This window comes from Lissotriton helveticus, chromosome 8, assembly GCF_964261635.1.
Source record: "Lissotriton helveticus chromosome 8, aLisHel1.1, whole genome shotgun sequence".
In the NCBI taxonomy this organism is placed as follows: domain Eukaryota; kingdom Metazoa; phylum Chordata; class Amphibia; order Caudata; family Salamandridae; genus Lissotriton; species Lissotriton helveticus.
Window position 1 is genome coordinate 1,682,731,769 of NC_136069.1, and position 24,289 is coordinate 1,682,756,057.

A 24,289-nucleotide genomic window follows, 5' to 3' on the forward strand; every position below is an offset into this window, starting at 1 on the left:
AGCGACAGCTTGCTAATAGGGCAATTAAAATATTGCTGCTTTAGCGGGAAAAAGTCCTGCTAAAGCTGCGATATTGCCCTTGCTAATATGCCCCAGAGTTCGGTTATCATCGTTGCTGCACTGCCTGCCACTCCCATGGAAAAAAACAATGTGAAACTACACAAATGTTGTACGCATGCGGTGAACGGGCCACAAGGTTAGCTGTAACAGGCTTCATAACCAGTTTACCTTCTTAACGAATGACAGGGATAGTTTGTTACATTTATATAGGGCATTTAATGGCAGTTCCGTCTAGTGATGACAATTCGTAGGAAGAGGCCCTCTAAGGCACATGGATGTTTGTTCTATTAGGAACAAACCACAATATGAAACTCCTACTTGAATATTCGGGGAGACGGGTGGGTATGAACCGTAGTGGCATTTACTAATCAGTTAAGTTCCTGAACCGGCAGCTGTAACCAACACTCCTTAGAACTTATGAACCCTACAGACCGGTATTTCGTTGAGGCTTTGGGCCACTGTACAAAAGAAAGTTTCTCGAAGTTGAACTTTACCATCAGTAATTTAATTTTTCTATTTAATCAAATACTGCAATATTAAATTATTTACTTCACAATTTCCCTCTAACTTCAGAATCCAGGATTCCTTATCTGTCTTTTCTCATCACTACTAGTTAACTCCTTGGGTTTTAACACACACGTTTGAAAAAACATTAAATTAGAAAAAGTCCCATTTGTGAACTCCAGTCATCATGCCCAACTTACCTTTGAACATTCCTCTCAATTTAGGAGCCTGGATCATCACTGGTGGCTGCCATGCCGGTGTGTCGAAGCTTGTTGGAGAAGCAGTGCGGGACTTCGGCAGGAGTTGCCATCCCAACAATGAAGTTGTCACCATTGGCATCACTACCTGGGCCACCGTCAGCAACAGGGACAGCCTGATCAGAACAGAGGTGAGTGAAAGTGGCTTTGGAAAAAGGTGAAGGGATGCATTTGCTGCTCAGGAATCTCAAAGGCAAATGAGGAGGGCAGCTGTCCAGAGGACTTCCATGAAGGGCAAAGTGAGAGATTCTGGATAGGACGGTACAGTCAGACACAATAAACATCGTCCAAGAGAGCATGTCTGAATGAATAGATGGCTTAAAGGAAAGGTGGAGGTTTGGGAGGACTTACACATTGAGAGCACAGGGCATGCTTAAGTAATGTGACAGTTCCCTTCCTAGAAGTCAAGTTTTGTTCCCTGGCCAGGACACTTCAAGGATCCCGTCATTTTCTCTAAGAGGGGGCTGACATATGCAGGTTGATTCTCAGAAAGATGGAACCAACGATTATAACAGGAAAGTCAAAACTAGAGCTTCCACTCAAAATATTGCTACCAACAAAACTGTATTTTTTATGACTCTGGTGACAAGGGCATGACAAAAGTAAAGTTTGTAAAGTGAATGCAGCCATAAATATCAAATGCAATGATCTTTACAAACGTTATCTGAATTGTTTTGAAAAAGGTAAAATGTGAGAAATGTGTTTAGAAAATAATGTGCCTTAAATTAAAATTTGAAAAGGAGAGATTTCAGGGGTCATATTCGTGTAGGAATTCACCATTGAGGTTCTTCCTAAGGTGGCTTGAGTGCTGGTTGGAAATGACATTATTCGTAAATGGGGACGGTATCACCCTCATTGTACGTCAAGTACGTGAAACCCACTGTACCCGGTACAATCGTATGACTAAATTTGTAAAATTGTCACAAGTTAATAGGAAGTTGGTCGCAAGCAGATCAGACTGCAAAAACAGAAGAATCGAGGTATGTTCTGGAAGCCAGCTGGAAGATGAAAAAGAGGAATGTATCAATGCATAAAGTGGTTTGATACGCTGGGCATATTCAGGAATATCCAAAATAAAAAAAAATACGCAAAGATTGCAACTTCTTTAGAGTGGAAGGAAGATGCAATTGTACACATTTATCCAAAAAGTGAGGGGCTAACCCCCTACCTTCATTGTTGTGTTTGTAACCCAAGAAGAGTACCGCCAAACAGGCGATGTGAGACTTACCAAAATGTCATTTGTACCCCAACTCGGCAAAAGAAAATGATGATGCGATGAACACGGACAAGATGCACTATCAACTCTTCATCCGTCAAATAAATGTCATTAACGTATGAGAATGCATTGGGCGCCAAGAAACCGTTCGGTATACGAGCGCTTTATAAATGTTTTAACTTCAACTTCCTCTATGTTGTGTAAAAGAGACACCCCAAGCGCAGCAAAAGCCCCAAGACTATTCTTATAGCCATAAGCAAATGCGTAAATCTTTTCTGATTGTCGACCATGGTAAATGCGGTCAAGTCACGGCTGTCAGGAGCCAGATTGTGATTGTAAAACCCATTAGATATATCCAGAGTTGTCCTATACTTTTTACGGACTATGTTATTAATCAACGCAGAGATGTGTGTCTTCTGTACGGCAAATGTACGAACATGACTATTTACATTTCTATAATCCATAACTATGCTACAGGTCCGGTTTCAATATCGGAAAAAAAAGATTATTCATTGTTGAAACACAGGGTTCAATTATACCCTGATATTCCAACTTGGTCAAAATTTCACTTACGGAACCTTTGGCGTCTCGGTTGATAGGATATCAAGCTTGTGGCTGTGGCATAGATCATAAAGGAATTTCATGCTCCAGTGAATGTTAATTCCAGCCCACCTGGTTATGATACTCAGCTGGCACGAGGGTCAAAGCCCATTCCGACAGGTAGGCTTGTTTAGCCTCTTCCAAGATGTAACATGAAAAACTCAGCAGTATTACGCATTCCCCGCAGGAAAAAGCCAAGAAAAATGGAGGGGGCCAAGCCACCCCCGCCAATAAAATGTCATAAGAGGAGGTAAGAATTTCCCAAAAGATTGCCTTAATTGTCCGTTTTATATTGCATTCAATTTTGAGAACTATCTCATAAAGCCTATCAGGGGGGGAAACCTGTGTATCTGCTGTTTCCCTTGTACTGGAAGTATCAGTTGCTCTCACCAAAACACACAAGATGATGGACGGATTGTTGCACAATGGCAAAACATTCACCCCCAGTCACGGATCTGGGTTTAATCCATCGTTATTTTGCTTACCAAGCCACCCCAGTTCAGACATGGCCATATGCAAATCAGTCTTGACCCTGTGCCTCATGGGAACAGTCCAGCCCGAACTGCCAAGCCATGTCTTCCTTGGACCGGAATCAAGCATACTTGGACCGGTTTCTTGCTATCAGCCGTCTTCAGCCAGGATAGCTTGACTTCTGTGGCCTAGTGAGCACGGGACCCACGTCTGGGCATACCCTTCCTGTTAGACCTGTCAGCCCTTTGGGTGGTCCCTCCCTATTTTTCTCCCCTTTTTGCCTTCCATTTTCTTTCTGTCTACCCTATTTTTGGATGTTGATTTTTAAACCTCTGGGGGTCCCCTCACTGCTAATCAGTGCTGAGGCGCAGGTGTGTCCTTTCTAAAATGGTGGTCTATCCAGTATCCAAAATGGTTGCCCTGTCAGGAGTTACCTCAGAGCCATGGCCCATAGACTAGCATTAGGGGGATCTAGAACGTTCTGGTCCCTTCTAGAGACCTGGGCCTAGGTTATATAAGTGAGCTCACTTGTCGGCCATTTTGGTCCACACTAAGGAACTGACTAGAGTGCAGACTGCTGTGTATGTGGAAGGGTGATCCTGACCAGGTTGATGGTTCTGAAGAGCTGCTGCCAGGTGTGGTGAATCTGCCTCCCTACCGGCTGAACTGGCCCAGCCGTGAGAGGGATCAAGAGGACCCAGTACCAAAGTGGGGAAGTGGTTAATGATCTCCATTCCCCCCTTGAACTTTGAGATCGCCAGGTCACAGAGGGACATCATGTCGCTTCGGTAAAAAGGTGGTGAGCGTGAACCCTGAGGGGACCTGCGCTGCTGCTGCCCTTCCTAGAGGAGTGAAGACGGACTGTGGGGTTCCTAAGATCTCCTCAGGATTTAGCTCCACCGTTATGAGAGTATTGGGGACGCCGTCGGACTAGCAGCTGTCCAAAGAAAGATTCCCTCCGGGTTGTCTGTGCAGAGGAAGGGAGAGGGGGGAGGTTAAGGAGAAACCTACATTACCCTGAGCGTTAAGCGACCTGCTCCCCCACCTTCTGCCACAGATAGTAAGGAAGAGGAGGGAGGAAGGGGAGAATTCCACTGATAACTTGATTTCCCTGAAGTTCGTCCAGCGAGAGCCTTCGTTTCCTGTTGTGCTGCTGGGTCCCGGTCAGGCGAAGGCGCCGGTCCCGCTCCTCAGCGAGAGGCATTGGAGCTGGATGGGGCGGGTCCCACATTGAAAGAGAACCGCCCCGTTGATCCCTGCCTGGGCTGGTGGGCGTCGTCAGCTCCACCTATCGGGAAGATCAGGGCCGGCGCTGGAATTAGGAAGTGGCCGGCTCACCAGAGGCGGTGACGTGGTGAAAGGCGCCGGACGATTCTGTCAGAGACGTGGGGGAGAGGGAAGAGCTGAACCGGCCTGGGATTCTGGCCGGTAGCTCACACCGCATTTGCCTTCCGTTCCCGGTCCCAAGTGCGGACTAAGGACTGGGGCAGGGCTTGAAGGGATTGTCGGCTCCTTCTGTTCCAAGAGCCGGTAAGAGCCTCGAGTGAGGTAAATTGACCCAAGTGTTGTTGAAGTGTTCCCCCTCCATTCTACACTTGAGTGGGGGATAATCTTAGGTATTATATAAAGAGACAGGGATAATAGAACACAGGATATATTGGTCTAGAGTCAGATATAGAAGTGGAAAGAAAAGAGAAACTGTTCGTCACAGCCCCTTGAAAGTGAGGCCTCGGGTGGTATTCAGACTTAGATTCCCACATGGTTTGTGTAACAGGACTTGAGGGAAAACGTGCAGACAATAGAGGAAGATAAATAACTCTGGAACACAAAAGTTCATCATCCTCTGTGGGGTTATATCAGTAGCTCTAATTGATATGAACTGGATGGCTGCCTAGTTGGAATACAATACCTGATTATCATCCCTCTGGTATATGTGACTACTTCTTTTGCAAATCTATAGGATTACCTGTGCTTTCTATTTATGAAGTGTAACCTGCTGCTTGATACATTAAAACTGTAAAGTTACTGCCTGAGATAAAGTATTAAGAGGAGCTGCCCAGCTCATTTCATCTGTTGGGTACTGAATTGTAAACAAAGGGAATGTGAAGCTTTAATGTTTTGATTAATCATACGTGGAAATGCCTATGATGTAAATTTTTCACTGCTAAACATTGAAGTTGATTTATGAACAAGAGATAAAGCTTTTCCATTCTTTTCTAAAGAGGGTGTGGTGTCATTTTTAAGCGGAGGTACGCTGTGTTACTGTAGTGAGTGTGACGCAAGCCCAACAAATTGCCTTGGAGTAAGGCCTTCCCACTTGGTGCCAGGCTACCCTAGGTGGACCGGTAACCCCAGGTCCAACATATTGGTGTTCAGCGGTGGGATTAGGACTTTTGCTTGCATCCACTTGACAGTGGCTCAGTGTGCACCACGCACCCTACACCTAAAATTTTGGAGTTTTCTCCTAGTGGGTCTCCCTGATTGGACGTTTTTGTTTTTTCCAAATTCCTTTTGGTGGTGGGTTGAAGTAGCCCTTATTTGACACCTCTCTGTTGAGTAACCCAAATAAATGTCTGAGGGCCCGCCTGGTAAAATGGAGTTTGAGTTGGCTGAGTTAGAGACTTATACAGCAGCCCAACTCATGGAATTTTGTCAGGAGAAAGGGGTGTTCTTCAAGCGTGGTGCGAAGAAAGTGGAACTCCAAACCAGCTTGAGAGCATGGGTGGCAGCTCACCCAGAGGGGGAAAAAGGGGAGGAAGAAGGGGATCATAACACCATCATAGAAGTGGACATGCTGTACAGAACCGAAGGGGGGGAATCTGTTAACAGGTCCTGGGATACCTTCAAGGGCGGGCAGTAGTGTGTCTGGAAGGAGCCTGTCCTCAGCAGAACTAGTGGACAGGAGGGAGAAGAGACAACTAAAATTAGAATTAGCCCTTCCCACATAGGGTGAACAGCAAAACACACAAGATGATGGACGGAATGTTGCACAATGGCAAAAAAATCACCCCCAGTCGCAGGTCTGGGTTTAACCCATCGTTATTTTGCTCACCAAGCTACCCCAGTTCAGACATGGCCATATGCAAATCAGTCTTGACCCTGTGCCTCATGGGAACAGTCCAGCCCGAACTGCCAAGCCATGTCTTCCTTGGACAGGAATCAAGCATCCTAGGACCGGTTTCTGGCTATCAGCCGTCTTCAGCCAGGATAGCTTGACTCCAGTGGCCTAGTGAGCACGGGACCCACGTCTGGGCATACCCTTCCCACATAGGGTGAACAGCAAAACATACAAGATGATGGACGGAATGTTGCACAATGGCAAAACATTCACCCCCAGTCACAGACCTGGGTTTAATCCATCTTTATTTTGCTCACCAATCCACTCCAGTCCAGACATGGCCATATGCAAATCAGTCTTGACCCTGTGCCTCATGGGAACAGTCCAGCCCAAACTGCCAAGCCATGTCTTCCCTGGACCGGAATCAAGCATCCTAGGACCGGTTTCTGGCTATCAGCCTTCTTCAGCCAGGATAGCTTGACTCGAGTGGCCTAGTGAGCACGGGACCCACGTCTGGGCATACCCTTCCCACATAGGGTGAAGAGCAAAACACACAAGATGATGGACGGAATGTTGCACAATGTCAAAACATTCACCCCCAATCAAAGATCTGGGTTTAATCCATTGTTATTTTGCTCACCAAGCCACCCCAGTTCAGACATGGCCATATGCAAATCAGTATTGACCCTGGTTCTCATGGGAACAGTCCAGCCCGAACTGCCAAGCCATGTCTTCCCGGTACCGGAATTAAGCATCCTAGGACCGGTTTCTGGCTATCAGCCGTCTTCAGCCAGGATAGCTTGACTCCAGTGGCCTAGTGAGCACAGGACCCACGTCTGGGCATACCCTTCCCACATAGGGTGAACAGCAAAACACACAAGATGATGGACGGAATGTTGCACAATGGCAAAACATTCACCCCCAGTCACAGATCTGGGTTTAATCCATCGTTATTTTGCTCACCAAGCCACCCCAGTTCAGACATGGCCATATGCAAAGCAGTCTTGACCCTGTGCCTCATGGAAACAGTCCAGCCCGAACTGCCAAGCCATGTCTTCCCTGGACCGGAATCAAGCATCCTAGGACCGGTTTCTGGCTATCAGCCGTCTTCAGCCAGGATAGCTTGACTCCAGTGGCCTAGTGAGCACGGGACCCACGTCTGGGCATACCCTTCCCACATAGGGTGAACAGCAAAACATACAAGATGATGGACGGAATGTTGCACAATGGCAAAACATTCACCCCCAGTCACAGACCTGGGTTTAATCCATCTTTATTTTGCTCACCAATCCACTCCAGTCCAGACATGGCCATATGCAAATCAGTCTTGACCCTGTGCCTCATGGGAACAGTCCAGCCCAAACTGCCAAGCCATGTCTTCCCTGGACCGGAATCAAGCATCCTAGGACCGGTTTCTGGCTATCAGCCTTCTTCAGCCAGGATAGCTTGACTCGAGTGGCCTAGTGAGCACGGGACCCACGTCTGGGCATACCCTTCCCACATAGGGTGAAGAGCAAAACACACAAGATGATGGACGGAATGTTGCACAATGTCAAAACATTCACCCCCAATCAAAGATCTGGGTTTAATCCATTGTTATTTTGCTCACCAAGCCACCCCAGTTCAGACATGGCCATATGCAAATCAGTATTGACCCTGGTTCTCATGGGAACAGTCCAGCCCGAACTGCCAAGCCATGTCTTCCCGGTACCGGAATTAAGCATCCTAGGACCGGTTTCTGGCTATCAGCCGTCTTCAGCCAGGATAGCTTGACTCCAGTGGCCTAGTGAGCACAGGACCCACGTCTGGGCATACCCTTCCCACATAGGGTGAACAGCAAAACACACAAGATGATGGACGGAATGTTGCACAATGGCAAAACATTCACCCCCAGTCACAGATCTGGGTTTAATCCATCGTTATTTTGCTCACCAAGCCACCCCAGTTCAGACATGGCCATATGCAAAGCAGTCTTGACCCTGTGCCTCATGGAAACAGTCCAGCCCGAACTGCCAAGCCATGTCTTCCCTGGACCGGAATCAAGCATCCTAGGACCGGTTTCTGGCTATCAGCCGTCTTCAGCCAGGATAGTTTGACTCCAGTGGCCTAGTGAGCATGGGACCCATGTCTGGGCATACCCTTCCTACATAGGGTGAACAGCAAAACACACAAGATGATGGACGGAATGTTGCACAATGGCAAAACATTCACCCCAGGGAAGGATCTGGGTTTAATCAATCGTTATTTTGCTCACCAAGTCACCCCAGTTCAGACATGGCCATATGCCAGTCAGTCTTGACCCTGTGCCTCATGGGAACAGTCCAGCCCGAACTGCTAAGCCATGTCTTCTCTGGACCAGAATCAAGCATCCTAGGACCGGTTTCTGACTATCAGCCGTCTTCAGCCAGGATAGCTTGACTCCAGTGGCCTAATGAGCATCTACAGACAAGGATGGAGTGCCTCCCGCACTATGGTACCATCCGCCGCGCTGTTGAGGAGTGTCACGGCCCATCTCTAATCGAGGAGCAGGGGTCTCACCATCTGAGGCATACTTCGGTGTTAAAGTGGCAACTTTTTCCTTTTGAAACAGGGCCCGATACGGAGGTTGTCCCTCCTGTTTAGTGTTTATGTCAAATTGTTGTTGAACTGTAGATCCGATGATGCCTGAAAGGAAACATGTGTAATAGTCACAGCTCTGCAGGTGAAACATCAAGATAATTTGGATGTAGGGTGAAGTCCGACAAAACGGGCCACGTGGTCCCATCAACCCATAAGGGGCCGAGAAAGACCACTGAAACAGGATAAGGAAAGGCACCATTAAACCAATGGTATGCTCCCAAGCTGACAACAGAACTTCACTTCAGCTAGCCGTATTCTTATCTACATAACACCTGAGGTATTGTTTTAATATTTGATTCAAACGTTCGGTTTGACCATCTGTTTGTGGATGGAAACTAGTAGACAGAGCTGCTGACATTTGTAAGGCAAAGCGATACCAAAGGGGATGGTGGACGGAGCGCTTGAGCAAATCAAACACTCACCCCCAGTCAACTGATCTGGGTTTAATCAATCACCATTCTTTAGCTCACTCCACCACCCCAGTTCAGACATGGCCTTATGCAAATCAGTCTGACCCTGTGCCTCATGGGAACAGTCCAGCCCGAACTGCCAAGCCATGCCTTCCCTGGACCGGAAACAAGCATCCTGGGACCGGTTTCGGATTCATAATCCTCATCAGCCAGGCTATCTCGAATCCAGTGGTAGAGTGAGCAAGGGACCCACGTCTGGGCATACCCTGCCAACTTAGGGCAAACAAAGCGATACCAAAGGGGATGATGAATGGAGTGCTTGAGGAAATCAAACACTCACTCCCAGTCAACGGATCTGGGTTTAATCCATCACCATTCTTTAGCTCACTCTACCACCCCAGTTCAGACATGGCCTTATGCATATCAGTCTTGACCCTGTGCCTCATGGGAACAGTCCAGCCCGAACTGCCAAGCCATGTCTTCCCTGGACCGGAAACAAGCATCCTGGGACCGGTTTCGGATTCATAATCCTCATCAGCCAGGCAGCACACCACACCTTCCAAAACCCTGTTGCGAGCTGCATCCTCTGCCTGACACTATCATTCTAGGGAGAGCATGCAAGCTCACTACATTGATTAACAATATCCAGGTCAATTGACTAGCAGTAGGGAAGTCCAATGATATGTTTTCCCACGATCTTTCTGGCATATGGAGGAGACGTAACAACCCTAGTTGTTTCAGGGTGTTGATCTCGTTTTGAGTACATATCTCATATTGTTTAACCCTTAATACCACATCTGCTCGGACGCTAGGCCACCAGAACTGACGTAATACCCTTTCTCTGTTTTTTTGCAATTCTATTGTGTCCTGCCCAAGGGACTTCATAGCACCATTGAAATACTTGTTGCCTTAATTTCTCAGTGGGTACCAACGCTTGATGCCCACGTACAGGTATCCCTTATTTGAGCTGCCACTCTGGATGCCTCTTCAACCAAGTCCTCCAGGTGAATGTTTGAACTCCCTTTAACAACTTGTTGAAGAAGGGGTCGCAATCAAGGGAGCATTTCACTAGTTGTGGATCTATTATGGTTCTTTGTACTCTCTCTTCAGGTTCTTTCATTGTGTCCTGTCGTGTGAGGGCATCAGCTTTTCTGTTTTCCCTCCTGGGTCTATAGGTTACAACAATGTTGAATCCTGTGAAGAATAGCATCCTTGTGAGCTGTTGTGGATGTGAGATGCTTGGCATCCCGCAATAATTGCGATGGTCAGTAAAAACCTTGAAAAGGTATTTGGCCATCATCAGCCAATGTCTTCATTCCCTGAAGGCATCTTTTATTGCTTGTAACTCTTTCTCAGTGATTGTATAGTTCCTTTCTGCTTCGTTAAGTTTCCGGGACATATAAGCCACTGGATGCAGTTATCCTTTTCGTATTACGTTGAGACAACACCGCTTCCACTGCCACCTCTGAAGCATCCGCTTCTACAGTAAAGGGTTTTTCAGGGTCAGCATGGGCGAGAACAGGGGCAGAGGAGAAGGCTTGTTTGAGATCGTCAAAAGTCTTTTGAGCATCCACATTCCATAGGAACTTAGTTTTCTTGCATAGCAACATGGTTATGGGCGCCATCAAGTGAAAGAATTGATCGATGAAGCGTCTGTAAAAGTTGGCGAACCCCAGAAAACACTGGAGGTCGTGAATGGTTTGCAGGCACGGAGACTCCTTCTCAGCTAAGAGTTTCCTCACTGCCATTTCCTTTTCATAAGGAGCAAGTATCACCCCCAAGAATTCAACAGTAGAGAAGTAGAACTCACATTTAGATAACATGCTGAACAACCAGTGTTCCCGTAGGGTGCCTAATACTGCACTAACATGTTGTCTATGGCTTTTCTCACAATTCGAGTGGATAAGGATGTCATTGATGTACACTACTACGTATCTGTCTAGATATTTTTTAATACATCATTAAGGAAGAGCTGAAATGCCGTGGAGCATTACACATCTCAAACGGCATGCCCCAAGTACTCGTAGAGGATGTAATGGGTTTTGAATGATGTCTTCCATTTGTCTCCCTCTCTCATGCGCACTAAATGGTAAGCTCCCATAAGGTCCAACTTGGCATAGATTACCGCTTTTTTAACTGGTTCCAGTAGTACAGGAATCAAAGGTAAAGGATACTGATTCCTGACAGCGATGGTATTCAATGCGTAGAAGTCTATGCAAGTCCTTTACTTCCCGTTGACTTTGGGTCTGAAGAACAAAGTCAAAGCTGCGGGAGACTTTGAATGGCGTATAAACCCTAACGCCAGGTATATTTCTAGGTATTGACGCAGATGTTTGTTCTCAGGTCCGTCAAGGCATATATTTTTTGCATGTCACTGTGGAGCCTGGTATAAGATCTATTTGACAGTCATACTGTCTATAAGGCGGTAGTATCTCTGTCATATCGTTGCTCAAGACATCCGCAAATTCATGGTACTGTCTGGTCGTGATCTCCTTTTCTGAGATAGCTATATGCTGTGTAGTAGCCAATGGGCTCACCAGTTGTTCCAAGGGGGGTAAACAGTATTCTTGACAATAACCAGAGTTTAAACTCAGTTTATTCTCATCCCAATTTATCTCTGGGTTATGTTTCTGTGGCCAAGGCAACCCCAGGTTCACCCCCTATTGCTGTATGTGAATAATACTGAAGGTTATGGTCTCCATATGTGAGGATTCATACAGGATCAACAGGTGCTCTGTTATGGAGCAAATTGGTCCGGACTCCAGGAGTTTCCCATCCACCGCAAACACTTGCTCTGGTATATTCTTCTCAAGGTGGGCAATACCCAGTTTCTTGGTCTCTGTATGATCCATAAAGCAGCAACCTAGCCCAGGAGTCTATCATGCTAACACCAGACACCACTTTGACTGGATATATATATATATATATATATATCTGGATGGGAATAAACAGATGCTGCCGATGGGCCTTGATAAGTTTTGAAATAGAAGGAATGTTTATTCCGCTCGAGAGAGACCCTTCATTCTATCTCGAGCTCTCTTTGCTCTGGACACTGCTGCGGTGGATCCAGATCCAGAACGCGGCCCTTTGGGTTTTGATAAGCAGTCGCGGATGAAGCACACTTTCTTTCCACAGTACAAACAGAGTCCATTCTTGCATCTTGCTTCCCTTTATTCCGCAGATCGCGATGCTCTCAACATCCCTATATTCATGGGCTCATGTGGTGGGGTCAAATCATACATCCTGGATCTCTCAAACCATGGGTATAGCTTTTCTCTTCTCTTGTTAGCCCCCTTTCTTTCGTTAAGACGATGATCCGACATAAGGTCAAATCGCTTAGATCCTCATGTGACGTGTGCTGGGGTCAACCTCAGCGGTGACATCCTTTAAGTCACCTTTAAGCCGTTGGTAAAAGACAGCCGCTTGTTTGGATCTGGGCTAGTTACTTTTCGTAACCAGACCCAGAAAAGTGTTCAAATATACCACCAAATCTCTATTCCCTTGTCTCTGTGGAAAAGTGAATTTTGCCCTGTCATGTGTCCCTACGTGTTCCCCAGTATATGTTATATGTGCATGATCGATATGCATATTCACCCCCTTGCCCGAATAAAGACGCAATTACAGTTGTGTCCAACGTTAATATGTTAGTTATCCAGTCCTCCTGAAAGCAACGAGTATTAGGCCTATGTTGCCAACGTCTTTACATTGTGCACGTTAATTCATCGAGTTGTCCCCGTTTCTAGGCCTCAAAGGGCCCGACACCAGATTCAGCCTCAAGTCTCCTGAAACCACTCTGAGGAGCGATGCAGCCCCTCCCGCATCCCTGACCCTTCGCTTACTTTCTGCCAAGCAGCGCGGTGCCCGGCCTGGCCTGCCTGCCTGTCTGCCAAGAATATGTTATGCCTCTAGTTATCAGTTCAGCTCCCCGGCTTCACATTCCTAGCTAACGAGCTGCATAAACATCTTCATCTATAGTCTAGCCTTTCAGTCTCCATGCAAGAGAATTACTGAATTAATGTCCATAGAAGATTCATAGCACACGCAATACATTAAGAAATATATGCCTGCACCAGCCTTAGTGACAAGTAGCCTTTACCCTGATGACTTTTAGATTCTATCAACATGTTCTCCAAACACGAGATATCAGATATGCTATAGGTACATGTCGTCCTGACATCCCAGACTTTAGTCTCCTCTTCTAGTGCAAGAGTCAGAGCCCCCAGCTCTCCCCGGTTACACGTCATGGCTCGTTTTCGCGCACCACTAGGTTAAAGGTTCCAGCTGCCCATGTAGCCCCCTCCATGTATCCACCCACTTATGACACTTCTGTGACGTCTACATCACATGCCTCCGTGCACGCCCTGTGCACGCCTTCTTTTCACGCCCATATGTTCTTATCTTTCGTTTGTCACTTGTTACGCCTACTGTATTCAATGCAATTGTACTGTTTTACTATATATACTATGTAATGTTGATGAGACGTTGCAGCTGCCATCCCATTCCAGTCCATGTCATCCTTTTCCTGAGGCTCGAGCCATCTGATTAAATCCCGTTTGACTCAGACACCTCGGATTCTGCCTCTTATTTATTGAGCTATCCTGTTTATTTAATGCATAGAAAAATAGTACCGGTAATTATTTATTTATTTACCACATAAATGGCGCCCGAATAGGGACGAGCCCCTTCCCCACGCGCCGGCGATGTAACGCAGGCCCCCTGACCCTTCTACAGCCGTGACGGACTCCCATTGCGCACGTGCAGATATTTCTGCTTCAAGTCTCCCTCAGGCCCACGGAGGAGACGGAGACTGCGGTCCGGCATCCAGACGAGGCGGTGAGGAAGGCGGGTCGTCCCGACCAGAGCCCAAGCCGAGAGAGCAAGGTCCGAGGTATCCGGAGGCCCACCTGTTTCCGAAGCCCGAAGCGCATGCGTAGTGTGTAGCAGTAACCAGACGTCGTAGCAGTCCAGTAGCAGTCCAGTCCGAGGCCTTCAGTTTGCTTCCCGGTGAGTACCGTTGCTGGGGGTATCTAGACGGGTGTTCATTAATTTGTGCCCGGTCCTACGGGTTTGGGTACACAGATCCGGTCCGACGTGTTTACTTAGGTGGATACGGTATGACGTGTCTCTTTAGGAGACCGGTATGTTCTGTACTGTTTTAGCAGTGCATCCAGTTTCTGTACTGTTTTAGCAGTGCATCCAGTATTTCTAGTAAGTCTGTTCTCGAGAAATTCAAGTATTATGTTTTCAATGTATCAGGTAGTATCTGTTCGAACTGTTATTAATGTTTCTTTTATGTCGTGGTATGAGTGATTGTTTGCTATCCATTACTGTGTTCATTGTGTATTGTGTTCAAGTTCAAGTATAAGTTCAAGATGCCGCTGTTTCCGAAGTTACGTCAGATAAAAACCAGAAAAGGGTTACTCGAAGAATCAGTTCCTGTCCCTCCCAGGGACAGTCCTGGACATTTTATGTATCACAGGCATGGCTTAGATGCCATACTGTATCTAGATTTATGGGTGGACTATACCAAGCATCTCGAAGAGAAATATAGATGGCCTGTTTCAGGAACTTGGGATGCCGAGTGCATCATGAGAGTAGAAGAAGCATTATGGAAAAAGAAAGCCAGACAATCCCAGAAAGATGCCATTGAATTGTGGCGTAAAGAATCCCATAAGAGAACTGAAAAGGAATTCAGAAAAGCCGAACTAAGTAGGGAATCCGCAGAAAAAGCCCAAGAAAGGGAATTACTAGAAGAAGGTGAACGAGTTAGAGCAGAACAATCAGACAGACAGAGAAATGCCCTTATTAAAGGTATGTATCCTATTCTCGCCGAGGGTTTGCCGAAGGCGACCCCGGAAGTACCCTGTAATTTACCGCCACCATTGGTCCCGACTAAGCTACGTCATAAACCGACCGCAGTTGAAATATTCCTTTCTTCCTACTTAGATGACACTGTCCCAGAATATGCTAATACGAATCCTACTCCGCCAGTTCAGGTTCAGCACCCTGTTAATAATGTAATTACTGTTCCTCCAGCCGTGGGTCCCGGGAATCCTGTCCATGTGCCAGTACCCCCGGACCAACCCACATTACGTACTCCTATTTTACCCGTCACGTTACCAGCAGCCGCACATTCAGTATTAACTGACGCTTCCAGTCCCGGAGGAGCAGGGGGAGGAGGTACTCCTATCACCCCGCCTCAAACAAAGCGCCTGACACTGAGAGACGCAGCATTACAGCGTACGCCAAAAGTGGCCTCGTAGGAAGCACTCAAGAAGTACCTCACTGATTGTAGATACGATCCAGTGCCAGGTGAAGATTACATGATATTGCATTCCGTACGTTTACGACGAGTTGCAAACTTTTTGACTACCATGTCAGATATGAAAGAACACTTAGACAGAATATATCATTTCATCCGTACAGGGGAAAAACCAGAAAGTATTCACGAAGCCATGGCACATAGGAAAGTCGAGACTCAAGGCATGATTTTGCAATTTCTGATAAATTGTTTAATAAGAGAACAGGATCGTCCTGATAAAAATCCAGAAGAGATGAAGGTCCTGACAAGGTGGAGTGACAATATAGCAGACGGAAAACACAAGACACAGAATAGTATAGAAACAATGTACAGAAAGATTCGTAAAGAAATCATAGGCATACACGAGAGGGAGAAAGCAAGAATAGTAGCAGAGAAAGAGAATGATTCTTCAGACGAAGATGTAGACAACGAGAATCCAAGCAGAATAGCGTATGTAGGTAGGACGAGATATTCTGATAGACGCACACGCCTAGATTACAAGAAAGCTTTTCCTCCTCCCGTGCCAGAACAGTGTTCTCTTGAACAAATATTCCAGGCTACCGATAAAGTTCTGAAATTACGAATAGGTTACAGTGAACTTAGTACCATGCATGAACAAGAACTAGCCCGATCAGCAGTCCAATGGACTAGTGATTCCGTCACATTTCCAGACGAAATGGTGGCTCAAATGTTTCTGAAGCTGCCCCCAGCCGAGCAGCGACTGGTGGGTATGTACATGATCCAGCACCTCATTACACAGTACGAGAGTCAGCATTCTGATCCAGGTCCCTTATATAATGTATTGAATAAGTTACTCCTAAACCGATGGAAAGGTCTAGGTACCGATTTAATTAGTGTCATTCTAGAACAGCGCCACAAATACAGAACGTTCCTGACTCCGCATTTTGTTCCCGTTTCACCCCCATTCTACATAGATAGACAGAATCCGTTACGAGAAGTGCAGCCTGTTAAGGGAGCGGGGGGTGACCTCGAACGAGTATTTGTTTACACCCCTATAACGAAAATAGAATTACTTGAAATGAAAAAGTTAGTGCCCTGTCACGATAAAGATCCAGCAGGGTTCCACCGAGAGTTAAAAGACATGCTCCGTATGGGAGAATACACGTATCCTGATATCATTAAAATGTTAAAGGTCCTGGTGCCTGCGGGCATATATGAAAAACTTAAAGAAAAAGAATGGGAGGTGGGAGAGAAAAAGATTGATTGGACCGCGTTAGAAAACGAAGATAATACACGAGTCCCAGGTACTGGTCTTGGGGCTAAAGCCAAAGAATTGCCCGAGTTGTTAATACAAGTCTTGCCAAGATTACTAGCCACGAAAAAGGAAGACTGGGATGCCATCTCAGCCTGTAAACAGAAACAAGACGAAGACACTAGTGATTTTTATTCCAGATTTGAGAAATGTTTCATTATAAATAGCGGTCTGAAAACAAGTAGTGAGTCATATCCGCATCTTTTTGTTACCAAACTAGTTGAGAATTCTTTGCCGCAAGTTAAAAATCGAGTATTAAAAGTCGAGAGTACATGGCAAGCTAATACCCCGTCACAGATGCTCCAGATGCTACAGTACCACCAGAACAGAATCAGGGAAGAGCAAGAACACGAAAGGAGACGTATGAAAGACACGAAAATGAAAGTACTAGTTGCACAGTCTGTTCCAGCAGATAGTCAGAAGAGGGGTACGAATCAAACCAGTCATTCTGCAGCTCCTGTTAAAGGGACATGCAATTACTGTAAACAGCCAGGTCATTACATAAACGAATGTGCAGTTCTGAAACACAACATAGCTACAGGTAAGACGAAAGAGAGACCGCGTCCTCCAAGACAGGAACATGTTCCGCAGAATTCGCAACCACCGCAGAACGCACAACAGACAGTTACCGTACCGCAGCCTATCGCTGCCACACAACACGTTACACAGCAAATGTACCAGTACGCACAGTCAGATTACCCAGAATATCAGCAGTATTCATGAAACAGCCTAGAGAGGGAGGTTGGCTTGCCTCTCATCGAGGTTCCTGTAGATCAAGAGGGACCCTATGTACACAGTCAAGTATTAGGGAAAGACAGAAAGTTTCTGATTGATACAGGGGCAAGTAGGACTACCATCAGTCATGACAAGGTTCCAGGGGCTCCGCTCTCAGGCTCAAGAAATGTTTCCCTGGGATTTTCAGGAAAGCCTATTGTTAATGAAATATCGAAACCAGTTTCCCTAGAAGTTGGTCCATTGTCCCGAACGACAGACTTGTTGCTCACAAAATCATGTCCAGAAAATCTACTGGGTATTAAAACACTGAAAGAATTAGGTGCTATTATTTGCTGCTCTCCGGAAGGAGTGAGATTGTTTTTACGTGATTTTAAAGGTCATTATGTGTTACGTGATTTTGATCCAAGATTACTGAATATACCACAGCATTTATGGGCGCAAGGTCCAACTGATGTAGGTTGTATGCATATTACACCATATCGAGTCACTCTGAAGCAAGGTGTTGTTTTACCACGAATCCGACAGTATAAATTGCCACCTGAGGCTGTAGCAGCCTTATCGAAAATTATTGACGAGCTTATTGCTCAAGGAGTGGTTGTAGAAACCGACTCCAATGTATGTAATTCTCCTATCATCCCGATTCTTAAACGTACAGACCCAAATGCACCTCCAGTTTATCGATTAGTGATTGACCTTCGAGAACTTAATAAATGTATCATACCCCAGTACCCAGTGGTTCCAGATATCTCTTCCTTATTGACTGCCATTGATTCCGAAGCAGAGTTCTTTACTGTTATTGATCTCAAGAACGCATTCTTTAGTGTCCCCATTCATCCAGACAGCCAGTTCCTTTTCGGATTCTGTTTAAATGGAAGAAGCTATAAATTCACACGAGCACCTCAAGGTTTCACAGAAAGTCCCAGTATTTACAGTCAAGCACTTAAACGACAACTAGACAGTATTCACATGCCAACTGACACTGCCCTGATCCAGTATGTCGATGATCTATTGATCACAGCCCGTACAGAACGTGACTGCGAACGTGCGTCACTGACAGTCTTGTATTTCCTGGCAGACATGGGGCACAAGGTGTCCCCTTCGAAACTGCAATTCTGTGTCCAACAAGTGGTATACCTTGGACACTGGTTGTCCAAGAGGGGTAGACAGTTGACACCTGACCGTATCCAGTTAATAGCACATCTTCCACAGCCCAAGACACAGAAGGAGGTACGAGCTTTTATCGGCCTCACTTCTTACTGCAGACAATGGATTCCTCAGTACGCATATCTAGCCAAACCACTGATACAGTTAACGACACAGGAGGCAGCGTTATCGACTGTCCTCCCTTGGACCCAGGAACATACACTTGTTTTCAATGAATTAAAGAAAGCTTTATGTCAAGCTCCGGTGCTAGCGACACCAAACTACAGTAAGCCTTTTACACTTTTTGTTACTGAACGTGATGGTACAGCATTGTCTGTTCTCACACAAGATCAAGCAGGACAACACAAGCCGTGTGCTTATTTTTCTAGCACATTAGATCCAGTAGCCCAGGCTCTGCCTGCGTGCCTCAAGTCAGTTGCAGCCACAGCTCTAGCTATCAGACAAAGTGATTCCATAGTGTTAGGACATTCCCTGACAGTACAAGTTCCACACTCCGTGGAAGTTCTTTTAAACCGAACACAGACTCAACACTTGACAATTGCACGTTTAACAGGTTATGAACTGACACTGTTTCAGCCACACATAGAAATCAGACGCTGCAACATTTTAAATCCTGCTACACTGTTACCCTCGACTGTTTCAAATCCTGCCGCACATGATTGTGTGGAAGTTATTAACACCATGACAAAGCCAAGACAAGACTTGACGGACATTGCATTACCTGATCCAGACCTGACACTTTACGTGGATGGTTCATGTATGAGAACAAGTACAGGAGAGTTAGTAGCCGCATATGCAGTGACTACTGAATCTGAAGTTATAGAAACACATCGTATTGATACGCTGTCTGCTCAAGCAGCAGAGCTCATCGCTCTGACCCAAGCCTGTATACTAGCCAAGAACCAGAAAGTAAACATATATACAGATTCACGTTATGCATTCGGAGTCGTACACGACTTTGGAGTACTCTGGCAAGAAAGAGGTTTCATGACCTCTCATGGAGCCAAGATTCAGCATGGCCCCCTCATTCAAGCTCTGTTAGATGCAATACATTTACCGAAAGCCATTGCCATTATGAAGTGCAAAGCACATACGAAAACCACTGACGTCATTTCCCAAGGTAACGATCTAGCAGATCGAACAGCCAAGCTTACAGCTCAGATTCCAGACATTCCAGTTAACACGACAAAGACAGACGTTCCAGTCCCGACAACTTGTATGACAGTTAAGGACCCCACACAAGACGTACTAGATATTCAGTCACATGCTACCCCAGACGAAATCAAGAAATGGTCTGAACAAGGAGGGGTCCAGACAGATCAAGGATGGTTGACGAAGGGAAAAGCCACATGGTTTCTCCCCGACTCTATGGTTCAAGTCATTATTAATACCGCACATAGCCCAGCACATTTAGGAGAAAAAGCCATGTTAGACAGTATCCAGAACCTTTGGTTTAACAAGCATTTACGAGCAGCAGCAAAGCAGAAAGTGCGTACCTGCATGATCTGTTGTCAGTTCAATCCAGGTAAAGGAGTTCCGGTGGAACAAGGTGGATTCCATCCTCCTGACCATCCTTTTGAAGTCCTCCAGATGGATTATATTCAGATGGAGCGATTTCGAGGTTTCAAGTATGTCCTCGTAGTTGTATGTGCTTTGTCCAGATGGACAGAAGCATATCCAGTCCCAGATTACACTGCCGCGACCACTGCCAGGCAGTTGGTTCATGAGTTTTTTCCCCGCTATGGTTTGCCCAGGGTCGTGTATTCAGATAACGGCCAGCCATTCTCATCCGAACTCATGAAACAAGTATCCCTTCTGTTAGGGTACCAGTGGAAGTTCCACTGCGTACGACACCCCGAGGCAGCTGGCCTCGTCGAGAGACATAATCAAACACTGAAAATCCGTATTGCTAAGGTCTGTGCCGAGAAAGGTGTAGATTGGTTGGTAGCTCTGCCCGTCGCCCTTTTCTATATGAGAATGGTCGCTCACTCCCGTTCAGGTCTGTCACCTTTTGAAGTCATCTTCGGTCGTCCCCCAAACATGTGGGGTACACCTATGCCTCGTAAAATTACAGATGTTGACAGTAATATGCTGACAGATCACCTAGCTTCCTTGATGTCTGCACTACTCTCTTGTCGTTCACAGGTCGCGGCTGCCTTTCCAGACAACACCCAGGTGAAACCGCACGAGGTCGTTCCAGGTGATCTCGTCCTCGTTAGGAATTTCGATCGTTCAAGTCCGCTGGAGCCCCGCTGGAAAGAGCCAAAGCTTGTTCTGATGACCACAAGGACCGCCGTCAAGATCGAGGGCCGCAAGGGCTGGCTTCACTCCAGCCACGTGAAACGTTTTCATGGACTCCGTCCAAAGACTTTTTTCAAAGACTGCCCAGTTCTCAAGGACTGCCCCGATACTGACTCTAAACTCCCCCTGTTAGAGAACACTCCGCAGCAGGAGTATAAACAAAAGTTGAGGTCTAGTAAGTCAGACAGTTTAATTATTTAAGTCCCTCTCGGGTGAAGCGGTTAGACAGGTTCCTGACATGTATAAGATAGACCCACATAGTGAGAGAGATAGAATCTCCAAGAGAATCCGTTATTGTAAAAATATGCGAAGCCGATGTGTTATTACCCTATTGTTTATGTTATTTCTGAGTCTTACGATCACCTGCATAAGTTATGTTTTACATGTATTTTTTCCTCCTCTTGATTCACATGTATGTCTTTCCTCTAATGATACAGTAGAGCACACTTTTAGTGAACTACCTCCTCACGAGTTATCCTACCGACTTGCCATGCGCAACAATTCTTTCATCCATATGTTACACTATTCACAACAGACCAGCAATGCCACTAATTGTTGGGTGTGTGGTCGACTCCCCCCTTACCAGACACCGAAGGGAGTTCTGCCACTCTTTCCCTATCCGTTTTCACACAATGGTTCGTGTGGAGCATGGTTTACGTTAACATCATCCTCAAACGATAAGTCCCTTTTGAATAGAACATGTGTCCCAGACAAGGAAGGTCTTTCTCATAGGACAGGGTTAGATCTCGAAAATGAAGTATATGATCTAGGTAATTTTTCCTCCAATTTCATGGTTTTGAATGTTCAGTCCGAGACTACTCCAGATTTGCCTGCTATAACAGTTCTACCAGTGAAAGGCGAATTATGTGTCAGAAAGAATGGTTCAGTACACCTAGGACACAGTGATTGTACTACTGTGGTCGAGTATAGTGACAGTGGGAAATCTACTTTCAAAGCCTCACGTCATTCATATTTTGTATGTGGTCAGACCGCATATGTACGTCTGCCCCTAGATTGGGATGGAACATGTTACATGGCCTTCCTACTGCCACCAGTTTTTCTAGCCCCATCTGATTATCACAGAAATATACATCTAGTACACGTCAGACATAGAAGGGAGATCGAGTCCCCAATTGTCGATCAGACTGAAACTGCCCTAGAACAGTATACAGATTTCAATAAAGGTTTCTTTTTCTTTATAGGACCTGTCCAGAATAGTAAGCTAATACGTAGGTTAACCAGAACCCTTGAAGCAGTAGTGAATGAGACTACTTCCGCTCTAGGTAACTTAACTGAAGAGCAATCTGCTATGAGATTTGTTGTTCTTCAAAACCGCCTTGTCCTTGACGTCATACTGGCCGATAGGGGCGGAGCTTGTAGAGTCATCGGATCTAGTTGTTGCATTTTCATTCCTAATAATGCACCGTCTGTATATTCAGCTATAACAAGACTTCATAAAATAGCCCATCAGTTACACCAGAATCCAGGCACCTGGACATGGTCCGGTTGGCTCTGGAGTATAATATCTGCCTGGGGATGGAAAGTACTGTCATTTATAGGAATAGTTGTAATGATCATATTCAGTTGTTGTCTCTGTTTACAATGTGGCCCAGCGATTTGTGGCTTGTGCGCTACCTCTTGTATTCCGAGTCCAAAGTCCCGTTCCCAGAAAATAAGAGACGAGCAAATGATGCTGTATGAACAGATAGATGGTATCATGAATATTGATGTTTCCTGATGGAAACGTAGGGCACAAGGAGGGAATGTGGAAAAGTGAATTTTGCCCTGTCATGTGTCCCTACGTGTTCCCCAGTATATGTTATATGTGCATGATCGATATGCATATTCACCCCCTTGCCCGAATAAAGACGCAATTACAGTTGTGTCCAACGTTAATATGTTAGTTATCCAGTCCTCCTGAAAGCAACGAGTATTAGGCCTATGTTGCCAACGTCTTTACATTGTGCACGTTAATTCATCGAGTTGTCCCCGTTTCTAGGCCTCAAAGGGCCCGGACACCAGATTCAGCCTCAAGTCTCCTGAAACCACTCTGAGGAGCGATGCAGCCCCTCCCGCATCCCTGACCCTTCGCTTACTTTCTGCCAAGCAGCGCGGTGCCCGGCCTGGCCTGCCTGCCTGTCTGCCAAGAATATGTTATGCCTCTAGGTATCAGTTCAGCTCCCCGGCTTCACATTCCTAGCTAACGAGCTGCATAAACATCTTCATCTATAGTCTAGCCTTTCAGTCTCCATGCAAGAGAATTACTGAATTAATGTCCATAGAAGATTCATAGCACACGCAATACATTAAGAAATATATGCCTGCACCAGCCTTAGTGACAAGTAGCCTTTACCCTGATGACTTTTAGATTCTATCAACATGTTCTCCAAACACGAGATATCAGATATGCTATAGGTACATGTCGTCCTGACATCCCAGACTTTAGTCTCCTCTTCTAGTGCAAGAGTCAGAGCCCCCAGCTCTCCCCGGTTACACGTCCTGGCTCGTTTTCGCGCACCACTAGGTTAAAGGTTCCAGCTGCCCAGGTAGCCCCCTCCATGTATCCACCCACTTATGACACTTCTGTGACGTCTACATCACATGCCTCCGTGCACGCCCTGTGCACGCCTTCTTTTCACGCCCATATGTTCTTATCTTTCGTTTGTCACTTGTTACGCCTACTGTATTCAATGCAATTGTACTGTTTTACTATATATACTATGTAATGTTGATGAGACGTTGCAGCTGCCATCCCATTCCAGTCCATGTCATCCTTTTCCTGAGGCTCGAGCCATCTGATTAAATCCCGTTTGACTCAGACACCTCGGATTCTGCCTCTTATTTATTGAGCTATCCTGTTTATTTAATGCATAGAAAAATAGTACCGGTAATTATTTATTTATTTATTTACAAAGATTCCAGTAAGTCTTTGTCCCTTGTCTCGATTCCAGTAAGTTTTTGTCAGCTGATAACGAGGCTGATCTCCTTTCGAACACTTTCTCAAAATCTCCTTTGAAGGCATCCCAGTCGTACAGCAAGGGGTCATCCCTGTACCAGCAGAACAGCCCATTGTGCCCCTTCTCCTGCCAGGTAGGATATGAGGAAAGCTACTCTTGCTTGATTGGTGGCAAATGCTTTAGGTTTACGGGAGAAATGCAATAAGAATTGGGTAAGGAAAACCTGAACTTTATGGGGGTCCCCGTGGAATCTCTCATGGGATGCTAACGGGGTAGGAGTAGGTACTTCTACCACTAAAGGAATGGTAAGAGACTGCAATCTATCTCAAAAGGGTTGCGTTTCATATGATCGACCTTGGCTTG

General features: G+C 45.9%; 1 protein-coding gene across 1 annotated transcript in view; it reads left to right on the forward strand.

Annotated features, from left to right (window-relative positions):
• LOC144774087 (transient receptor potential cation channel subfamily M member 2-like) overlaps positions 1-24,289 on the forward strand; it is a 900,698-nt gene that overhangs the window by 28,492 nt on the left and 847,917 nt on the right. Inside the window, 1 exon segment of the mRNA XM_078659113.1 lies at positions 789-952. Coding sequence (XP_078515239.1) covers positions 789-952 — 164 coding nt within the window.